The following is an 18547-nucleotide window of genomic DNA, read 5'->3' as shown; positions in this document are numbered from 1 at the left end:
GCTCTTGGCTCTGCTTTCAGTTGGTTCTTAACACCTGGAGCAGCTGAATTCAAGTCTCAACAGGCAAATGCAGATCTGTTTATTAGTAAGATGCTTTCAGTTATGAGTCATGTTTTTGGAAACTGGGATTGGAAGGAGGAGTATCATTTCAGTAGCTCGGGGGCATGTTCCAGCTGAGAGGCAGGTTTTTTCCTCCTGGGATGGATGCGAAGTTCCCTGAAGTGGGGATGGCATCTGAATTAAAGCCTGGTACCCAGCCTGGCATGTGGTGGGCTCCACGTACATTAGCTCACATGTAACTTAGCACACTCTTATTTCCCAGACAAAGGAAGGGCTTCCTGCTAGTCGTACAGTTATAGAGGCTCAAAGTTTATCATATCCTATGGCAGGGAGGCACCTCCTAACTTAACTATAAACTTGTGGGAAATGATGCTTCCAGTAACTGCTTACCTTCCGTAAAAGGATATGATTGCTGACCGACCCACTTATGTGGAGGCAAGGCCACGGAGCTATCCATTTTTGTCCTTACTGGCACCGACCACCCCGGCTGTCTGTGCTCAGCAAGGGAGAATCATGCCCTCAGGATGAAGAATGTTTTCTTTACCAGTTCTTGCCCTGGAAGCAAGTTTAGCAGACCCAGTGCTTTAACAGTATAAAGGCACTGACCTCAAGGCATCTTTAAAATAAGTGTCAGCTTTCACCTTGAATTGTTCTCAAACCAGTAAAAAGCACTGCAGAGTTTTCTGACTGTTAACCATAATTAGTGATAAAGAAATTAACCGCTAAATGCAGTGAGGGTTGTTTAAAAAGTCTAACGCAAAATACAACTGTTTTGAATACTTTCGAAACGAGCCAGAGGTAGATGGAATGTCAAAAGCTTAGCTTCCTGATCTGAGCAACTGACTTTATCTTTGCTCTCAGGCTAGAATTCAAGCTTGGACACCCTCTTCACTCTGGAAGCTAAACTAAGGAGGGAAAAATCGATGAAACAAGAAAGGCATCATTTTTCAGTGTCAGCCAAAGAAAAATGTGTTATGTGAAGGGACCTAGCAGGAATGGTGTCCAATAGAGGAATCAGACACAATTTCAGAATTAACAAATTTAATTTCTATCAAAATAAACCATAGATGCCATCACTTGAAAATAAATATTATACTAATATTTTTCAAGGACAATAGAAAATGATTACTATGCCTTCCTTCTAATGTTCTGTTGTCCTAACCAACAAGAACTAAAAAATCACAGTGATTATTTTACCTTGTATGATTAAGATTTTATAAGAAATTGAAGTGTGAAAGTATATATTTTATCCAAATAAAATAAACCATTTGAGAATGTTTTGTTACTTTTTAATAAGGTTATAATAAGGGATTCTAGCGTGCTTACAGAGTAGTAGAGTGAAAATGTAAGGGCTTTGGAGTCAGGCAGGTCCAACTCTGACTTTCAGCTCTGCCACTGGACCCAGCTTAAGCCTGGATGCAGTTTCTCTTGGTGTCCTCATCTATTGAATGGGGGTGATAATACTTGCCTATAGAGTTGATGTGAGGATCAAGTAAGATGACCTATGTAAAGCTTTTAGCATAATTTCAGGCACAGAGTAGGCATTCTAAATGTCTGTTCCTTTGTACTGTCACTGAATAATTTCAGTATTTCCTCATCTGCAAAAGGTAAGCGTATTTGGCTTCTAGATCAAAACCCATTGATTAAAAAAAAAAAACAAGGTTTTTGTCATGTCTACTGCTTTTCGCTAAATAGTCTCAGAATTTATTGACTAATACCTTTCAGGGTTTGCCTTTGAACCTTTCAGAGTCTTTAAAGGGTGCTGCGTCTTTGCTATTAATGGCGCCTCGGCAGTGAAACAGATCATGGTCACAAACACTCCTGGTTTTGTGAGCAGGGTCAGGTGATGCCACCTTTTTTTCCCGGCTGGTGACCCTCATTAGTTTTTCCATGACATTTCGTGATTTTCTCACAAATAAAAATTTAGGCATTCTAAAAAAAAAAAAAAAAAAAGTGCTGAGGAGACCAAAGTTGTCAGTGAAGTGGAAAGCTATTTCAGAAATTGTGTTTATGATTTGTTACCAGCTACATCATCCGCTGCTAAGAGGTCTGGAATTTCCGGTGTTTGGTACTACTTGCTTTCTTTGAAGTCTGTGTATCTTTGCCTTCATCTTTAAGTTGCATCTACTGAAGTATATACTGTTAGCACAGTTAGTTGCTGTTGTGTTAAAGCTAAGACAAATGCGCTTGAGTATTTGTAATGTAATCATTTTAAATAGACCTCTTGTTTGTTTTTCTGTCCATTCAATCTGCTACCCAGGAACTTCAGGTAAGATGATGCTATTTTCAATTCAGATACGCTAGTAGATATTTTGCATCATTGCAGATTTATAACTGTGTAACTGCTTTCTCCCCCCTTCTAGAGTATGTATGCCTATTTGCACATTTACATTGAGATGTGTGTGACAGAAGAAATATTTCTTCTTGGTTGCTCTAGAAGGGAAATATTTTCTGAAGTATAAATACAGGATAGTTTTAAAATCTTTATATGTCTAGTTCTGGAAGTTGCATGATTATATCTCTTGAGAGAGAGTGAGTTTTTAAATATGACCCGTGGAAATCCTGTGATTTCTCATTAGGCAGTTGCACAACTGGATTGGTTTTGTTGTTAAATTCTTCTATTAAAGGTGAAATCAACAAACTGCATCTAACAATATAAGACATGCACTTCCAATCAATTTCTTTTATTTTCCAGGAATTAGGAGCTATCTTTATATGGGGACTATAAAATTTCATCCAGATGTGGACCCTTTTACAAGTAAAAGGGGTCTGGTAATAATTACACCCAAACAACAGGCATAAACCAGGATTATCCTGGGCAAACTAACCTGCGATTACCATGTATCTATGTCATATAGACTTACTCTGAGTAGGTACATTTGGGGGAACATATTTGACCATCCAAGTTCCTTCAACAATAATTCTTACTTTTTGGAATTCCAATATCAAAGAATATGATTTCCAGCATTTCTAGAATATTCAATCATTATAAGTCCTGAGTGGTTATTTAAGTTTGATAACTGGGATATGCAAATTGTCCATCAGGAATAGTTAGCCATCTTCTAAATTTTCTCACACATAGAAACTATGACTCAATCAGTGAAACACTGTTTGGCTTTTGACCTTGTGGGTAACATAAAATGCACATCTGACATTTGGGTGTGGGGAGGTTGGAAGGTGGCTCTCCCAATAGGGGTATTCCTGTGCTATGAGAAGGCCCAGCTGACTTTTAATCACGACAGACTTTAACGTAGGCTAGGCTACTGTTGCATCTCAGCCCCTCAGCCACCAACCAGGGAAACAATTTCAACATCTTTGCCTCTAATGGAGTGACTGCATCCTCTAGCAAGACACCCAGGTGTTATTCCTGCAAGAACAGCTTCCCTGACTCCCAGTTCTCATGCCCAGTTGATTCAGGTCTTCACCTGGGCTGCAATCAAATCAGCAGCGGTGGCGGTGCCAGCAGCAACCTGTGCCCAGTGTAGCATTCTCTGGCCCTAGATGTCTGTATTTCTCTGCAAGCTCAATGCAGCCCAGGTTCAGTGTGAGAGATTTCCAGAACTGCTGCCTGAGATAGTTCATCCAACCTATCCATTGATTTGGTGCAAGAGAATCAGTTTTGTGAATTTGTTTTATAGTTTTAAGTTTTTTCCCCAGTAATTTTCACATTCTTTTTTCTCTGTTTTATAATCACATTTTTCTTTACCCTCTTTATTTCTTCACACAATGCGTTTTCTTTTTCTTCCCAGAACTCTTGCCTCTTCCTATTTTTTTTCATCTTTTCACTAAAATAGCTATTTTAAGATACCAGCACAACAGTCAGCCTTTTCTACCAGGAAAAAAAAAAATCATTTGGTGGTAATTTATCACAGTAGTTACAGATAGAAGGTATAGATACAGCTACAAACTATGGAAACCATGTTCTGAGTCTTGTAAGCAAACAGTCCTAAGAACAATCATAAATACCATAAATGGGGTGAATGATGATAATTTCCATATCCTATCCAGAATGCGTTCAGGATTCTTACCCGTTGCCTTACACCATCAATAACCAAAACAGACTTTGGAAAAGCTAAGCATCTATTATGTGAGAGATCTGTGAGAATGGCAAGTTTAATTTCTTTAGAAAAATAGACCCTTAAAACCAGAGGAAAATAAATTTAATGTTCATTAATTTTAATAATAATTTACCTCTCTCATTGAAATTATATTATTATGCTATTTACTGAGCTCTCATCAGAAAGTTATTTATGGGAGTTCCCTGGTGGGCTAGTGGTTAGGATTCAGCGCGTTCACTGCAAAGGCCCAGGTTCGATCCCGGCTCGGGGAACCATCCCACATGCCACACGGTGTGGCCAGAATACAAAAAATAAAATAAAAATAAACATCACATTTAAAAAAAAGTTATTTATGTCAGTGAACCATCAGTGTTTCAAATGACTAATATAAATAAGATTCCGTGCTGGATTTTATTCAGGTTACCTATTTATTTAGGTTAAAATTTGCTCATCAGTGGGCTAGTAATATTTCTCTAGATTTATTCCTATCTTAACAGAGAGAAGAATAAAACCCAGATTAGTTTTCGGGAAAAAAAAAAAAAAAAAAAACTATGTTCATCAAATAAACTTATTTAATATCTGATGGCTTGCAGAGAAAGTCTGAGATATATCTACACTCTTTATTTAACACTTTGTGTTGCCACTTAGCCCAGTTCTCGGTACAGATGTACAGTTCAGCAACAATCCTTGGTACCGAGTCAGTCCATTCAGGTCCAGGGAAGCAACTGTTTTCTACGTTGGGACAGTTATTTAAAGATGAGCCTAAGGCAGAACTGAAGGCTTGCTGCTCTGGCCCCTGCACAGTGCATGATGGTCCAAATGTGCCCAGCTGCGCTCTGACACCCCGTAACGCTGCATTTTACCTGTGAAAACTGCTGCAGCAGAAACAGGCTGGAATGTTTACCTGATGCTCTTCTACTTAATAGCCAGAGGGTGTGGAATGTGCCACAAGCATAGCCCTTGCTTTTTCTCCTTGTGAAAGCAGTACTAAACAGGGGCAGGGTTTGGGGAGGGGACATCTCTTTTGATGTTGTTTTAACATTAAGAGTCTCTTTCTGACAGATTTTCGTTAACACGGGTCATTTATAGAGTATCCCCAGATCAACTTGCAAAAAAACAAGATGTGACCCATTCTGCAGAAGGAGAGTGTGTAACCATGTCTACCTATGATTTAATACGCATTTAGGTGAAGATAGTGTGCTTTTTACTACTTTTCACATCATGTAAGCCAAGTGTTCGGTGCCCATGGCCATGAGGGCTTGAGAGTTCGTGATGGAAATATTTATTGCTAAGCTATGGCTAATCAAATGTGTGAAGGTGTGAGTGCAGGAGGATTTTGACCTTAAAAAGCAGCGGATGGTGTGATTTCAGGGCGAGAGCATGGACAATTTCAATTGGGGAGTCCGCAGGCGTTCTCTGGACAGTCTGGACAAGTGCGACCTGCAGCTTTTGGAGGAGCGCCAGCTTTCAGGAAGTTCCCCCAGCCTCAACAAAATGAACCACGAGGATTCCGACGAGTCCTCCGAAGAGGAGGACCTCACCACCAGCCAGATCCTGGAGCACTCCGACCTAGTGAGTAGGAACCCTCCACCTTCTCTTCCCAAGACACTGGGAGACTCCTTTCTGTAAAAGCAGTGGTGCAGTTTCCAGTTGCAGCTAAAGAAACTTTCCACAGCTGCTAAGCTAAAATCTGAAACATTAGGTGGTGTCTAACCGATTCTAACCCGCCTTTCCTCTGTAGGTTGCAAATGGAAACAAACACTGGGATTTTTCTAAGCCCTGAATGCCATCAGATCTGTTCAGGCCTAGATTTTCCCCAAATAAGTTTTATTATGCTGAAATCTTTTCTTAAAAATTCCTCAGACATCTGAAGTTTGAGGAAATATGACAGACATTTTGATGGGGTCATCTGGAAATAGGGGTGTTTGGGTTTTCCAGTGCTGGGCCTTGCCAGCTGCTGTGTCCAAGTTCCAGTGATAGTGAAGTATGTATGTTCAACAGTTAGCACCTGTCCTCCAACAGCTAGCTTGTACGCTGGTGTGTTCTCGTATGTAAAGAATAATTAGAGCCTTTGAAGCATGGGAACGTCACGCTGTGTTTTACTTCCTCTGCTTTCCCAACAGATCATGAACCTCTCCCCTTCTGAGGAGACCAACCCCATGGAACTCAGCACCGCCTGCGACGTGACCCCCGCTGGCCCTCACGCCTTTCACAGCAGGATAGCCAGCTTTGACGCGTCTCTGCCTGATGTGAATAATCTCCAGATTTCTGAGGGTTCAAAGGTGAAGAGATTTTGGCGATCGTTCATTATAGTTTTCTTTAAAAAAAAAAATGTCCTTCTGATTTTCTGAGCATTCTTAGCAGGTTGTAATGGAGGGATTATCTTTATCTTCCTCTTTCTTTTTTGAAATAGTTGCGTTTGTGCCCCTAAACCTAGGTTTTGAAGTTGCTTTACTCTCACAGACCTGAGCAGCCATCTTCCTGTTGGTTGAAAGAGAGCTGGTTTGAGGTCCTTTTAAAGAAACATTCTACATCTGCCATAGAGCGTGAACACTGCTGATTAATGGCAAAACAAATTGGTATACGTCTGAGATAGCCGAGACTGCAAAACTGCCCTTCTTTGTTATGACTTATAAAACAATCTGCTAAGTGAGGTGTGGGTGCGTGCACGGACCGGGGGAAATTTTTTCCTGTGTGGGAACCGGTTATACAGTCTGTACGTTGATTCCGTCCTCGCCTTTGGCAGACTATCAGAATTTTCTGTATCAATCACAGTATTATGCAGAAAACTGTCCTACGCAGGCTCTCTGAGGAGAAAAGTAAGTAATAGATACAATTTCCTTATTCAAAAGATCAGCTTTTAGAAATAAATCTAAAAATCTGTATTTCATTGAAGGTTTATTTTCTCAAAATTTCCATAAACTATCTTGTCCATAAAACTATCAACTCCTACACTGTTCATATATGTGCCCACATAAATGCCTACTAGCACAGAATTGTATTTTCTTATATTAGAAATACCCAAATAACCTACTGCTGTTAAGATAAAGTTTTCTTTATCTTTAGTTTGGTTGTGGTGGTATAAAACAGAAAATGAAATAGAAAGAAAACACTTATACAAGTATATTCTTTCTGATGCTTCTACTAGAAAAATGTAATACTGGCTATTCTGTATTCTTTTACAGTGTAATAATAATATGTCTGAGATCTAGCAAAATCTATATACTTTAAACTAAGAGCAACCAACGAAACTGCAATCACCTAAAAATACTGAAGCTTAAAAAATAATTATTCCTAAGACTTCCCCATTGCAAAAGGAATATGACTAGGATTCTTAGAATTAGTAGAGTCCTTTTTTAGCCAAAAAAAAGGGCCAGAAAGAAAAGCTGTCTGAGATTAAAATGCCAGAATCTTAATATTAGGAAATTAAACTTTATGGAAAGGACATCACACAATAAATGTGAAGTCATTAGCATTTGTTATTTCTCAGTCTTGCAATAGTCATTTTCTCAACTTTTCTATTTTGAATGCTAAGTTACATAGATATCTCATACAAAGCGTTGCCTAAGTAGTAATATTTTCATGGATTCACAGAGAAATCTAACAAGAAATTCTATCAAGGAATGGCTGAGTCTAATTTCTGGAACGCTATCTCTGTTTTTCACATCAGCTGGGCTTCTGCAATGTTTGTTATATCTGTGATATTAGAAAGAGAAAACAGAAGATATTTTTATAGGAACTCAGCCCACCCCCAACAGATTAAGTTTATAAACACTAATAACCAAGGCCAGTCAGCAGTGTCATTGGCACCACTCTAGTTTTAAAAAGCAGGAAGAGGTAAAGCAGCTATACTCCAATAAAAATTAATTTAAAAAATAAATAAAAGTAAAATAAAATACAGTGTCCTGTCCACTTTATCAGACACAAGAAAGCAGATTCATTCATCTAGCCAAAATTAAGCTGGTTAATGGCATGGCTATCAACCTTGACAGTTAATGTTTACATTCAAAATTTGGGGTAAAGGATAAATGAGTTTTTAACAACAACAAAATTATATGAAGTGGACTGTTAATGAAATTCTAACTGGAGAGAAACTATGTATTTTTTAAATGGCAATAGTAAATGTTTTAAAGATAAAAAAATAAAAATAAAAAATAAAGGAGGAAGAAGCAGATGTGGATAAGCCTCTGAAACTCAGTATTTAAGAGCAATTCCTTCAAAGACTTGAGATAACCTATTTCCCTAACACATCTGTAAACATTCCTAATTTCCCTATTTCATCCTAGATTCAAAATACCAAATGGGCAGTCAGATGTCATCCTGTGATAACTCTTAATTCGCATATACATCTACTTCGCCTTGATTTTGTTTTTGTTTTAAGAATATGACTCACTGACCCACGTACGTGCGATTTCTTCCTCTCCTCTTCTGCTCCGTGATCCAGTTGCCTTCCTTCCTTCCGTAAAGAACAATCAGTTCTCCAGATGACCTCCCCCGGCCCAGGTTCAAGCCCAGCCTCTTTTTCCATTTGACTTGCTGCGTCTTTTTCCTGCCCCTCGGTGATCCCAGCTCTGCCTGCCCAAGAGCCCTCTCATCCTGCTGCTCATTCCATATCTTATAGCAACGTGAGAGCAGCCTCTCATTTCTGTTATCTTCAAGGGATATTCCTGAGAATAAAGCATATATGTATCTGGATCTCAGAGGATTTTCAGTATGGAAAGGTCTGTGAACGTGGCAGGCTCGGTGAATAACTCAGGATCACTCGTGAGCATTGTAGATACTGCTGGAGCCTTTACTATGCCAGGCACTGATGATTCTAAATTCTAGTTTCCATAGGTAATAGTGGATACGTTATATATTATATAATATACTGGAGAGTTAACTCCAGATAACTCGCTTTAAAAGACTGGGGTTGTACAATGAAAAGAGTTCTGAATTCAGAGATGGTGTCTCTAGTCCCACCTCTGGCTCTGATTATATACCTGATATTAGGCACGTCCTTTTCCCACGTGGAGCATCTGTTTCCTCGTCTACAAAATGTGGAGGTTGGACCAGGGGGTCTCTTGGGTCTCTTCTAAGTTTAGCATTTATGCTTCATAAGCATGGGTCAAATACAGTAATCTACTGAGAGCCTCTTTGGGAACTCTCCTGGAAAAGACTGAAAAGAAGATAAAGAAAGCACAGTACTTCAGAGAATTCTTGAGTTCAGGTATGGAAATTGACTATACCATAGCTAGAAGACAGATGCACCCAATTTCTGTTACTCTCAGGATTTCAGATTTTCCTGTGGATATTCTTACATGCTGGGGGGATTCTTTCCTCTTTTTACACTCCCAGGCCGACGCTGTCCAGGAGGAGGAGGACACCACGGTGCATGAGGACGATCTTTCCAGTTCCATCAATGAACTCCCGGCAACGTTCGAATGCAGCGATAGCTTTAGCCTGGATATGACTGAGGCAGAAGAAAAAGGCAACCGAGCGCTGGACCAGTTTACTCTTGCCAGGTGAAGAGTGTAGTGGGTTCGCTCCACCTCCAGTTAAGTGTCAGGCTCATGCTGCTGGGACTTCCTAACAAAGGAGTCCAAGCAGACATACGACTGGGAGGGCTCTCGGCCGGGGACAGTCATCTAGCTCCAGCGTAGGGCCTGATGGGGAACCAGAAAGGCTACGCCTCTCAGAACTCATAAAGCCCTAGAGTAACGTAAAAAGCCAAGAGGGAGCCTGGGGATGTGGTCCAGGCCTTGTAAGCTTTGAAAATAAGCAAGCATGGCAAGGCTTGGAAATAGGGACGTCTCTCCATTTTGAATTAAAAGACCAGAACAAGAGGCCCTTTATACGCTAAATACCTACTCTTTAAGTGGGTGGCTTTCAGACTTGTGGCTGACATTTCTGAGACAAGTGAGATCTAGTCAGGGAATACAAATAGGAAAAAATATGCAGAGGACAGATTTTTTTTAAAAACCCGCTAATGTGGCATCTAGAATAAATCACAAATAATAATGCTGCAGATTTACTTTAGGAGAAGAAAGTCAGAATCCTAAAATCACTCCTCTGCATGCTGAAAATAAGAATTAAGTAAAAGCTTCTGATGTGGCTGGACAGAGGCCTTCTGTTACAGTGACGCCTATCCGTCTGCCAGAGAAACAGCTTAAGGTGGTACCTAGAGAAGGACTTTGACTTTTCACTGTTTGTTCACTTTTCTTTCCTCTTTGTTCCTCTGTCTCCCCCTGCATTTCTCTTTTCACTTCCTTTCCTCCCGGGCATTTACATATATGCTTTCACTAATACTGTCCCTCCACAAAGGAAAAGTGAAAAAGATTCAAAAACTTTCTCATCATTTTTTGCACTGAAAAATGAAAAGGACTGAAATGGGCCAAAGCACAGGAATGAATGTGTCCTGTGTCCAGGGAAAGGCCAGCCAGGAGAGCGAGGGGCAGTTGCCGAAAGAGGTGCCGTTTCTATAAGGAAATCAGGGTTGGAGGAATCCCAGAAATTTTAGAAGTGAACATTCTCTTTTCTAGAGTTAGAAGAGACTCTCGAGAGCTCTGAATGCGAGCCAGGTTCCCAGAGCCACCCCAGCGGGGGAAGTGAGCAGGACGGTGGCCACAGGGTGAGCGCAGACACGGGCGGCAAAGGTGAGAAGGGCGCCACTTCCTGACACTGGCGTGTGCATTTTTTCCAGCTTTGGAGAAGGTGAGAGGGGAGTCTCGCCCCCTCCCTCGCCCTTCTTCTCGGCCATCCTCGCTGCGTTTCAGCCCACGGCCTGTGACGACGCCGAGGAGGCCTGGCGCAGCCACATCAACCAGCTCATGTGCGACTCAGACGGCTCCTGTGCTGTGTACACCTTCCACGTGTTCTCCTCCCTGTTCAAGGTACGGTGCCCGCGGGGGTGCCCACGGATGCTCAGGGGTTGCGGTCTCTCCGGGGAGCCAGCTGGCTTCTAACTTAGGGGGTGAAGTGCTGGGTTTAGGCTACTTTGTCCTGCAGACATCCCTCGGTTTCCTCTGACTTCATCCTTTCTTCTGTTCAGTCTTCGTGTACTCAGCCTTCTCAGGCTGGCGTTGTGGAGACACTGAGCTCAGGGGTTCAGGCCGCCGTGCTGTGCCCCTCGCTCCCTCCCTCTGGCTTTCACTGGCGTCATCCGTCCCCGGCAGCCGCTGGGGCGGCAAGACCACAGGGTGGCATCTTCTGCCAAGCCCAGCTGCCAGCTCTTCTTTCTGCTTAGACCTCTCCTGTATCTTTTTTGTTCACTGTGTTTTCCCTTGTCTCTGATCTTCCCCGCCCCCACTGTGAATTCCTTCAATGTGCCAGCCTGTGAAACTTTTCTAGAGGTTGAGTTCTGCTGAGTGTTATCATGAGAGAGGCACAGTAACCTGGTTGGACTGAGGGGTGGAGGGGGCCCTCTGATCACCTTCAGAGTAGGCCATGACCGAAGGCAAAGGCAGGGAAATGAGGAATTATGTAAACAGTGAGAAATGAAAAAACTGGGATCACCTGCTTTAAATGATTTCAAATTCAGGAAGCCGTAATTTAGTTAATGTAAAAAGTAAACCCGTCTTTTGAGCCTGGAGGCCTTTCCACTTTTGGAGAAGTACATACCAGTAGTACTAATTGCTCGTTTCTCAGTATTTTGAGTGTTATTTGCGCTGCTGTCTCTCAAGTTTTTCAGTTTACTTTTCGTGAGACCTTTTAGAAAAGTGAATGGACAAAAACTAAGGTTGGGTCTGAGATGAGCTGGGGACTGTTAGCCTTAAGACAGAAAACAACGGGCTGCTGAAAGCTAAGAATCCAGAAGCACCCTGACATGAAGCCAGATGGACGTTTAAAAACAAACGTCCCGAAAGCTACCATTTGAGGTGAATGTAATTGTTAAGGATTCAGGAGCAGTTTATTATATTGTTCTAAAGTCTATTTTTAAATAATGGTTAATGTATACTTAAGTCTGGCCATTGCAGTAATTGTTTCTTAATCGTCACTAGACCCCTCACGCCCAGTCTTGTAGTCCTGAGCACTGCTGTCCCCCCCTCTGTGCTCCCAGTGACAGGCAATCCCAGTGAACGATGCCTTCCTTTAAAGACCTCCTTCTGCCCACCCTCCCCTGCTTCACTTGGGATCCCGAGCACATGGGGTTGCACCTGTTACGCGTGTCATACTTAGTTAGGTGTCTGTCCCCTGGGAGAGGGCAGCTAACGGTGTCTTGCTTTGATTCCCCAGCAGCTGGCACGGTGGCTCGCACTCAGCAGGTGCTCAGTAAATGCAGAAAGAATGAACGGGCGAAGAAAAACATTTTTAAAGTCTTAAACGTACAGTTTGTGACTTAATGCCACTAGAGCAATAGGCTGTCTAGTGAGCTGGGACGCGGGGCTGGGCCCTGGGAGGCACACTGGGGTGTGGATATTTTTTCATCAGTGTTGGATCAGTTCCTAAGGAGCTTATCCGCAATAACAGTAATACAAATGTGCACCTCCTGTTTCAGTTTCTAATGTTACCTTTAGCTTTAAGAACTTTCTCAGCTACCAGCAAATGCTCTGTGCTTGAGAGTAATATATACAGGTAGCAAAACCCATATTAACCAAATGTGCTGAAAATGAGATACATTTCAGACATGCAGTCAATTAATCTTTCATCATGTCCTCACCGTGCCTGTTTACGGTTCCCCAACATTTTCCTGTGAGTCTGGACACCACGTTTCTCTGTATTTGGTTGGATTTTGGACGGGGTAGAGAGGAGGTAATTGCAAAAATAATTTGGTTTTAAAAACAAGCAATGGTTTCTAATGGTCCAGCATGGACGGCTTTCCAAGTGTCTCAGTCAGTGTATTTCCTTCTTGCTGCTTCTCTGTTACAGTATTGTCATTTGATCACACAATGTCAACAAATTATATGATATTTTTATATGGAAGTCATATGTGGCTCTGAAGTTCCCTGGAAGATCTAGCTTCTCAGTACAATAAAAAAAACAAACCCAGATCTTACCTTATCCTTGGGTAAGATGGAAAGAATTCCAACTATTTGGAGGACCCAGATCCTACTCCCAGCCCTGCCACTCAACTAGCTGTGTGATACGTGGCATTTCCCGTTCCTTCCGGCTGCAACACTGTCAAGTTTATTTTTAATTGCACATAAAACTAACAGCACCATAAAGGCATATGTATAATGTGCATTATAGCAAGATTCTCAGATATTTTTTAAATAAAAAATAATATGCAACATGGTTGGCATTTTTCTAGTATACGTTAGAAGGAACCAAGAGCCTACTGCTCTTTGGGGACCTGCTAATTTCCCTGTTAACAGGGCAGAGAGGATTTCTCGTGGATTAGATTCTCCAACTCAAAGGTATGACATCTCCTGGGGGAAAGCCAGTGCCTAGAACGGAATTATTTTTTGGTTAAGTATTTTGTTCTTTTTGTTAAAGATATTGTGTGTTAGAAATTGGGGCTAAAAACGTTCTCATTTTGGCACCAACACAGGCTCGGTGACTCAGATTCTTCCTAATTATGGTTTTTCTTCAGGCAGTATAGTTACAGACTCCTAATCAGACACACTGTCAGAGGGAGACAGGTCCCAAGCAGAATTTACTCTTTCATTCTGGCCCCATTTTCATGCTGTATCTCAGGGAGCCGTGATCTTGGGAAACAGAAAGGAGTTGTATCTCATGACCTTTCCTCTCACCCACACTGAAATAATCTCAGAAATTCTCATTCATCTGACAGACACGCTAGGCAGACTCAAGCTGCTGACAGGCACTGACCATCAGGAAAAAGCAAAAGCAGCACTTATTGACAAGATTATACAAGCATCCACACATCGGGAAATGACATTTTAGGAAGAAACTTCATTCACACTGGGTGATTAGTCACTTGACTTAAGACAGACATTCACTCTGCCCCATCACCCTCCTCCCTGACATGAAGGACCTGTGCTCAGTTGATATTGTTATAAAGATTAAAAACTAGTTTTTTCTAGTACAGAAGTTAAATGGTGGCCTTTACAAACAGGAATTACGTTGCCTTTCAGAATATTCAGAAAAGGTTCTGCTTCCTCACCTGTGACGCGGCCAGTTACCTTGGAGACAACCTCCGGGGCATCGGATCCAAGTTCGTCAGCTCTTCCCAGATGCTCACCGCCTGCTCTGAGTGCCCCACACTTTTCGTGGATGCCGAGACCGTGAGTATCCCAGGCCTGCTCCCGCGGCAGACGGCCTGCGCAGCTGAAGATGTGTAACTTCAGGGAAGCGCGTGTGTGTTGTGGTTTGTTTGAAAGACACTCTCAGTGTTTGCGAGCAGAGCTCTGTTGTGTATGAGTCCCAGAGGCCTGGGTCTGCTCAGGAGTGACTGCGCGTGGCCAGCCCAGGCCAAGGCCGTGACTGCAGGGAATCGGGAGGCCATCCCCGTCTGTGCTCCCTTCGCATCCTTGTCGCTTCTCTCTGATGACGCCGACTTGGACGGCTGTGAATACAGTGAGCTAACCTCCCAGAGCAGACCTAGCCAGTCCCCACCGTGCCACGTTGGCCAGCTGGATGGGTCCCCAGAGGCACCATGTCATCACTTTCCCTACTTTCAAAGAGACTGACTGCCCTCTGGATGGATTTGTCCAGCCCAAATGCAAATGATGACTTTAAGCGCTGATTAAAACAGTGCCTGGCTGACGACGGCATTGTGACTGTATAAATATAATGCTAATCCTGCGAGACTGGCGAGCTCTCTGAGGGCAGGGGGTGTGTGTTACCACTTCACCCCCTACCCATGCATATCACAGAACCATCCCATCTGCTGGGTAGTTACTGAGATTTAGAGACATTTTGAAAGTCTCTGAAGAGTTGGTCTTCCCTAGAACTTGATTGGTGGTTGGCTGTCTTGCAGCAAGGAATACAGTGTGAGAAATCTTTCTATCTTAAATGGTTTAAAGTATAGATTAAATACAAAATCAGTTTGAAAACCTATTTGGAGGTCTGTCTTCACATTGCTTTGAGTATTACTGGATGAAGATACTAGAGTCTGTGCATAAAATGGATACCGTATCTTAATGCAGGCTTCTGTGGAATACTTGTTAAGATTTGTCTGTTTATACTGATATGCGAAAAATGGATATTTTCATAGGAGATTCAGATTAGCAAGCTGTATTCAAGTGCAATTGCCACTGAGAGTGAAGCAAAATTACGAACTGCACAGCTTATTAAAATGGATGCCACCACTTCACCCCCACTTTACATCTAAATATACTTCTCTTTTCTCTCTGTGGCCATGCCTGTGTCTCAGTGTCTCTCTGGAAGTTGTTTTAATACAAATTTTTTTCCTGTCTTTAGCTCCTTTCTTGTGGACTTCTGGATAAGCTCAAGTTCAGTGTTTTAGAACTGCAAGAATATTTGGATACCTACAACAACAGAAAAGAGGCCACTCTCTCAGTAAGCTTTGTTTCTGTGCATATATGTTTAGTTAATACCAAATGAACCCAACCACTGTGAGCTCATTGAAGGCGATGTGATTTACCCAAGAGAGCCTCCTTTGGGAGAAGACAGGCTCCATCTATTTCTCTGTGAAGGACTGGAATTCCAACAGAATGTGGTAGAACTATCAATAGTATGGATTATATAAAAATGATATCTACAAAAGAGAAATTTTTCAGCTTTCAATTTTAGTCCTATAATTTCCCTACCAAGAAATTGGGGAAAGTGGGTATCTGCTTAATATGTCACTTTATCAACACTATAACTTTTCTTTTCTTAGAAATTTAAAATCGTTAATTACTTCCTTCCGTGTTCACCTCACCCAAAACCAGTTGAGACGGATCTCATCTCTCTTCTTCTCTTAACCACTCTCCATAGCTGTTCCTCCCTATCCCTGTGGTTTCTCTTGGCCTTGGCTTCTGCTTTTTTCTTCCTTCAAGGATGTAAACTGTACAATGTGAGAGACAGAAGTGATTCCAAAATCATCCATGCAAACCCCCTGATTTCCCACAAATAATTGTGTATAATTTCCATGGAGCACTTCCTATCATATACCAGGCACTAAACAAGAGCGTGGATTTTGAAGTCAGATGGACTTGAGTTCAAATTGCAGCTCAGTTACTTAAGGGTTAGTGACCTTGGATAAGTTACTTACCTCCTCTCATCTCAGATTTATCATCTGTAAGACAGTGATAATAGTAATTTGCAGAATTGTTGTAAGGCTATAGTGATTGTAACAGTTATAGCAGCTGTCATTTCCTGAGTCCGTTCTATGTATTCAACACCTGATAAGACTTATTACCTCTTAAATTAAATCATGTAATGCTTACGACTACCCTGGGAGTTGCTAGTATTATTCTCATTAGCTAGGAGGTAGAATAGTGCTATTTAAACCGAGGTCTGTGGGATTCAAAGGTCCATGCTCTTAACCACAACACAATATTGCCTTTAAAACAGAAATAATATACATAAACTGCCCAGCATACGAACCTCACACATAGAGGACATTCATTCTAAAGTTACTGGGTTTTGTTTCTTGTTATTTATCTCATGACCTGTTAAAGGGAGAGTTCTGACATTCTACTGCAACAATTCCCTTTGTCTTCTGTTTCTGTGGCTCTTTCGCTGTCATTGTTTTCCAGCCTCTCAGTCATCAGTTCATAAAAGTAATCCTTTCATTCTGGTTGGTGAACAAGCCAGTCTTTCCATGTCAAGAGTGAGTTTCAGTTCTTCAGGGCTTAGTGTTTTCTGCCCAAAGGTTCATTTCACATCTATACTAGTTACCATCCCAGATACTTAAGCTGGCAGAACCTTGAAATAGCTGGGCTATTATTACAGTAGCCTTTCTTATAATGAAGCAGACCTGCCCCACGAAAGCCGCCTCAACGTGACAGAGAAGAAGCTGCACCATGAGTCAGGCTGCGCTGTCCAGGCTGACCTAGCCTGTGAGGAAGTGTTGGTCCTGTCTCCTAAGCTCAAGTATGAGAGGTTTCTAACCATATGTGAATTTAATTTATACACAAATTTGGAATGGTCTGGTGAAACCATTCTTCAGGGTGCTACATCACAACAACCCTGAAATGATAAATGCTGAAATTTTTAAATGACCATCACTGAACCCATATAAACAGATATTTTAACTTCAAATTGTTAATCTTCAACGAAAACATTTTCCAAAAGTCATTATAGCAATATTTTATTTTACTGTGATTAGAAACTTAATCTGTTTTTCCTGACAGAACTGATGATAAAAATATACTTAGGACATCACTAAATTTACTTATGTCTGTTATCTCTTTCTGTTAATAGTGGCTTGCAAATTGTAAGGCGACATTTGCAGGAGGATCACGAGATGGAGTAATTACCTGTCAACCAGGGGACTCAGAAGAAAAGGTAATAAAAGCCTGTTAGAGTTTATCTTTTCTGTGCTCTGACTTTGTGTGTTGGCTTTGATCCACCCAAGAAGCGTGGAACTTGAAAAAGGAAGAGGCAGAATGAGTCATCCCATACATTCACGTGACACCTGTAGAGTAAGAAAGAATGACATTCGAGCCAAGCATGATTGTGTGTTGATGGGATTTGCGGGTGGGGGGGTCTTCTTTTTGGAAACGTAGAACTATAAAAATAACCTTTCTGTTGGACACTAACTATACTAACCATTTCCTAATAAATCTATTCTTCATTCAGAATATAAAACCAAATGTCATTAATTCTTCACTGAACCACTTAGTTCCTTCAATGGAGAACGTCTTTGTTGACCTTTCGGCAGTCACTCAGACAGACTTTTTTCCCCTCATTTAGAACTGCTTTAAGTACACACCTCAGACCAGCTGGCTTACAAACATGTGTCATATTGTAAAGGAAACTGGACAGAAAAGTTTGAACAGATTAAGATCATTCATTCTGCAGTTACTCCCGAGTGGCCCCCGTGGTGGGTCCAGTAGTGAATTCTAGCCGGGTGGAGCGTCTGATCTGTTCAGGGAGACGGACGCTGGCCGTACATGTGTAAACTGTGACAAGCGTGGTTAAGGGAAGGAAGGAACAGTAGGCTATGAGAGAACACAGCAAGAGAACCTGGCCTCAAGGGAGGCGGTTCTGGAAGACTTCTCCACGAAGTGCCATCTAAGCGGAGATCTCAGCTCTGAGCTAGAGTTTGCCGAGTGCAGAGCGGGGTGGAGACATTTTGTGAAGGCCCCGCGGGAGGAGGGAACCTGGCCCTCTCCAAGCACTGAAGACAGCCCATGGCTGAGCGTGTAGAAAGTGATGAGAGGAGGATGAGGCGGGTCTGAAGGAGCAGGCAGAAGCCAGATCACGCAGGGCTTGGGTGCTCATCTTACAGCAACTAAACGTTGTAACAGGCGGGTGGGATTAGATTAGGGCTCCCCCACTCTCCTGCGGGAACGGATTGGAGTGGGCAAGTGTGGAATTGGGAAGACGAGTTAGAAGGTTGCTGACGGGTCTAGGCAGGGATGTCACCTTGTAAC

General features: G+C 42.0%; 1 protein-coding gene and 1 long non-coding RNA gene across 8 annotated transcripts in view; one reads left to right on the top strand and one right to left on the bottom strand.

Moving 5' to 3' along the window:
* The window catches only part of FRY (FRY microtubule binding protein), a 307260-nt gene that overhangs the window by 276217 nt on the left and 12496 nt on the right, over positions 1 to 18547 (top strand). For 4 of the 7 annotated variants that reach the window (XM_057707897.1, XM_057707896.1, XM_057707898.1 and 1 more), the window contains exons 52-58: positions 5490 to 5690; positions 6242 to 6400; positions 9456 to 9622; positions 10801 to 10990; positions 14135 to 14284; positions 15423 to 15521; positions 17373 to 17456. In XM_057707897.1, coding sequence (XP_057563880.1) covers positions 5490 to 5690; positions 6242 to 6400; positions 9456 to 9622; positions 10801 to 10990; positions 14135 to 14284; positions 15423 to 15521; positions 17373 to 17456 — 1050 coding nt within the window. Of the gene's footprint in view, positions 1 to 5471; positions 5691 to 6241; positions 6401 to 9455; positions 9623 to 10639; positions 10692 to 10800; positions 10991 to 14134; positions 14285 to 15422; positions 15522 to 17372; positions 17457 to 18547 lie in introns of those variants that run through there. The other 3 variants (XR_009049071.1, XM_057707901.1, XM_057707902.1) reach the window with 3 other exon arrangements.
* On the bottom strand, positions 6342 to 9460 carry LOC130835965 (uncharacterized). The gene is made up of 3 exons (XR_009049074.1): positions 9101 to 9460; positions 8516 to 8785; positions 6342 to 6925 (listed from the first exon to the last, which is right to left on the bottom strand). It is a non-coding gene; the product is annotated as an uncharacterized LOC130835965 (long non-coding RNA).

The sequence above is a fragment of the Hippopotamus amphibius genome, chromosome 14 (genome assembly GCF_030028045.1).
Source record: "Hippopotamus amphibius kiboko isolate mHipAmp2 chromosome 14, mHipAmp2.hap2, whole genome shotgun sequence".
In the NCBI taxonomy this organism is placed as follows: Eukaryota; Metazoa; Chordata; class Mammalia; order Artiodactyla; family Hippopotamidae; genus Hippopotamus; species Hippopotamus amphibius.
This window is presented reverse-complemented; position numbering and strand designations above follow the sequence as displayed.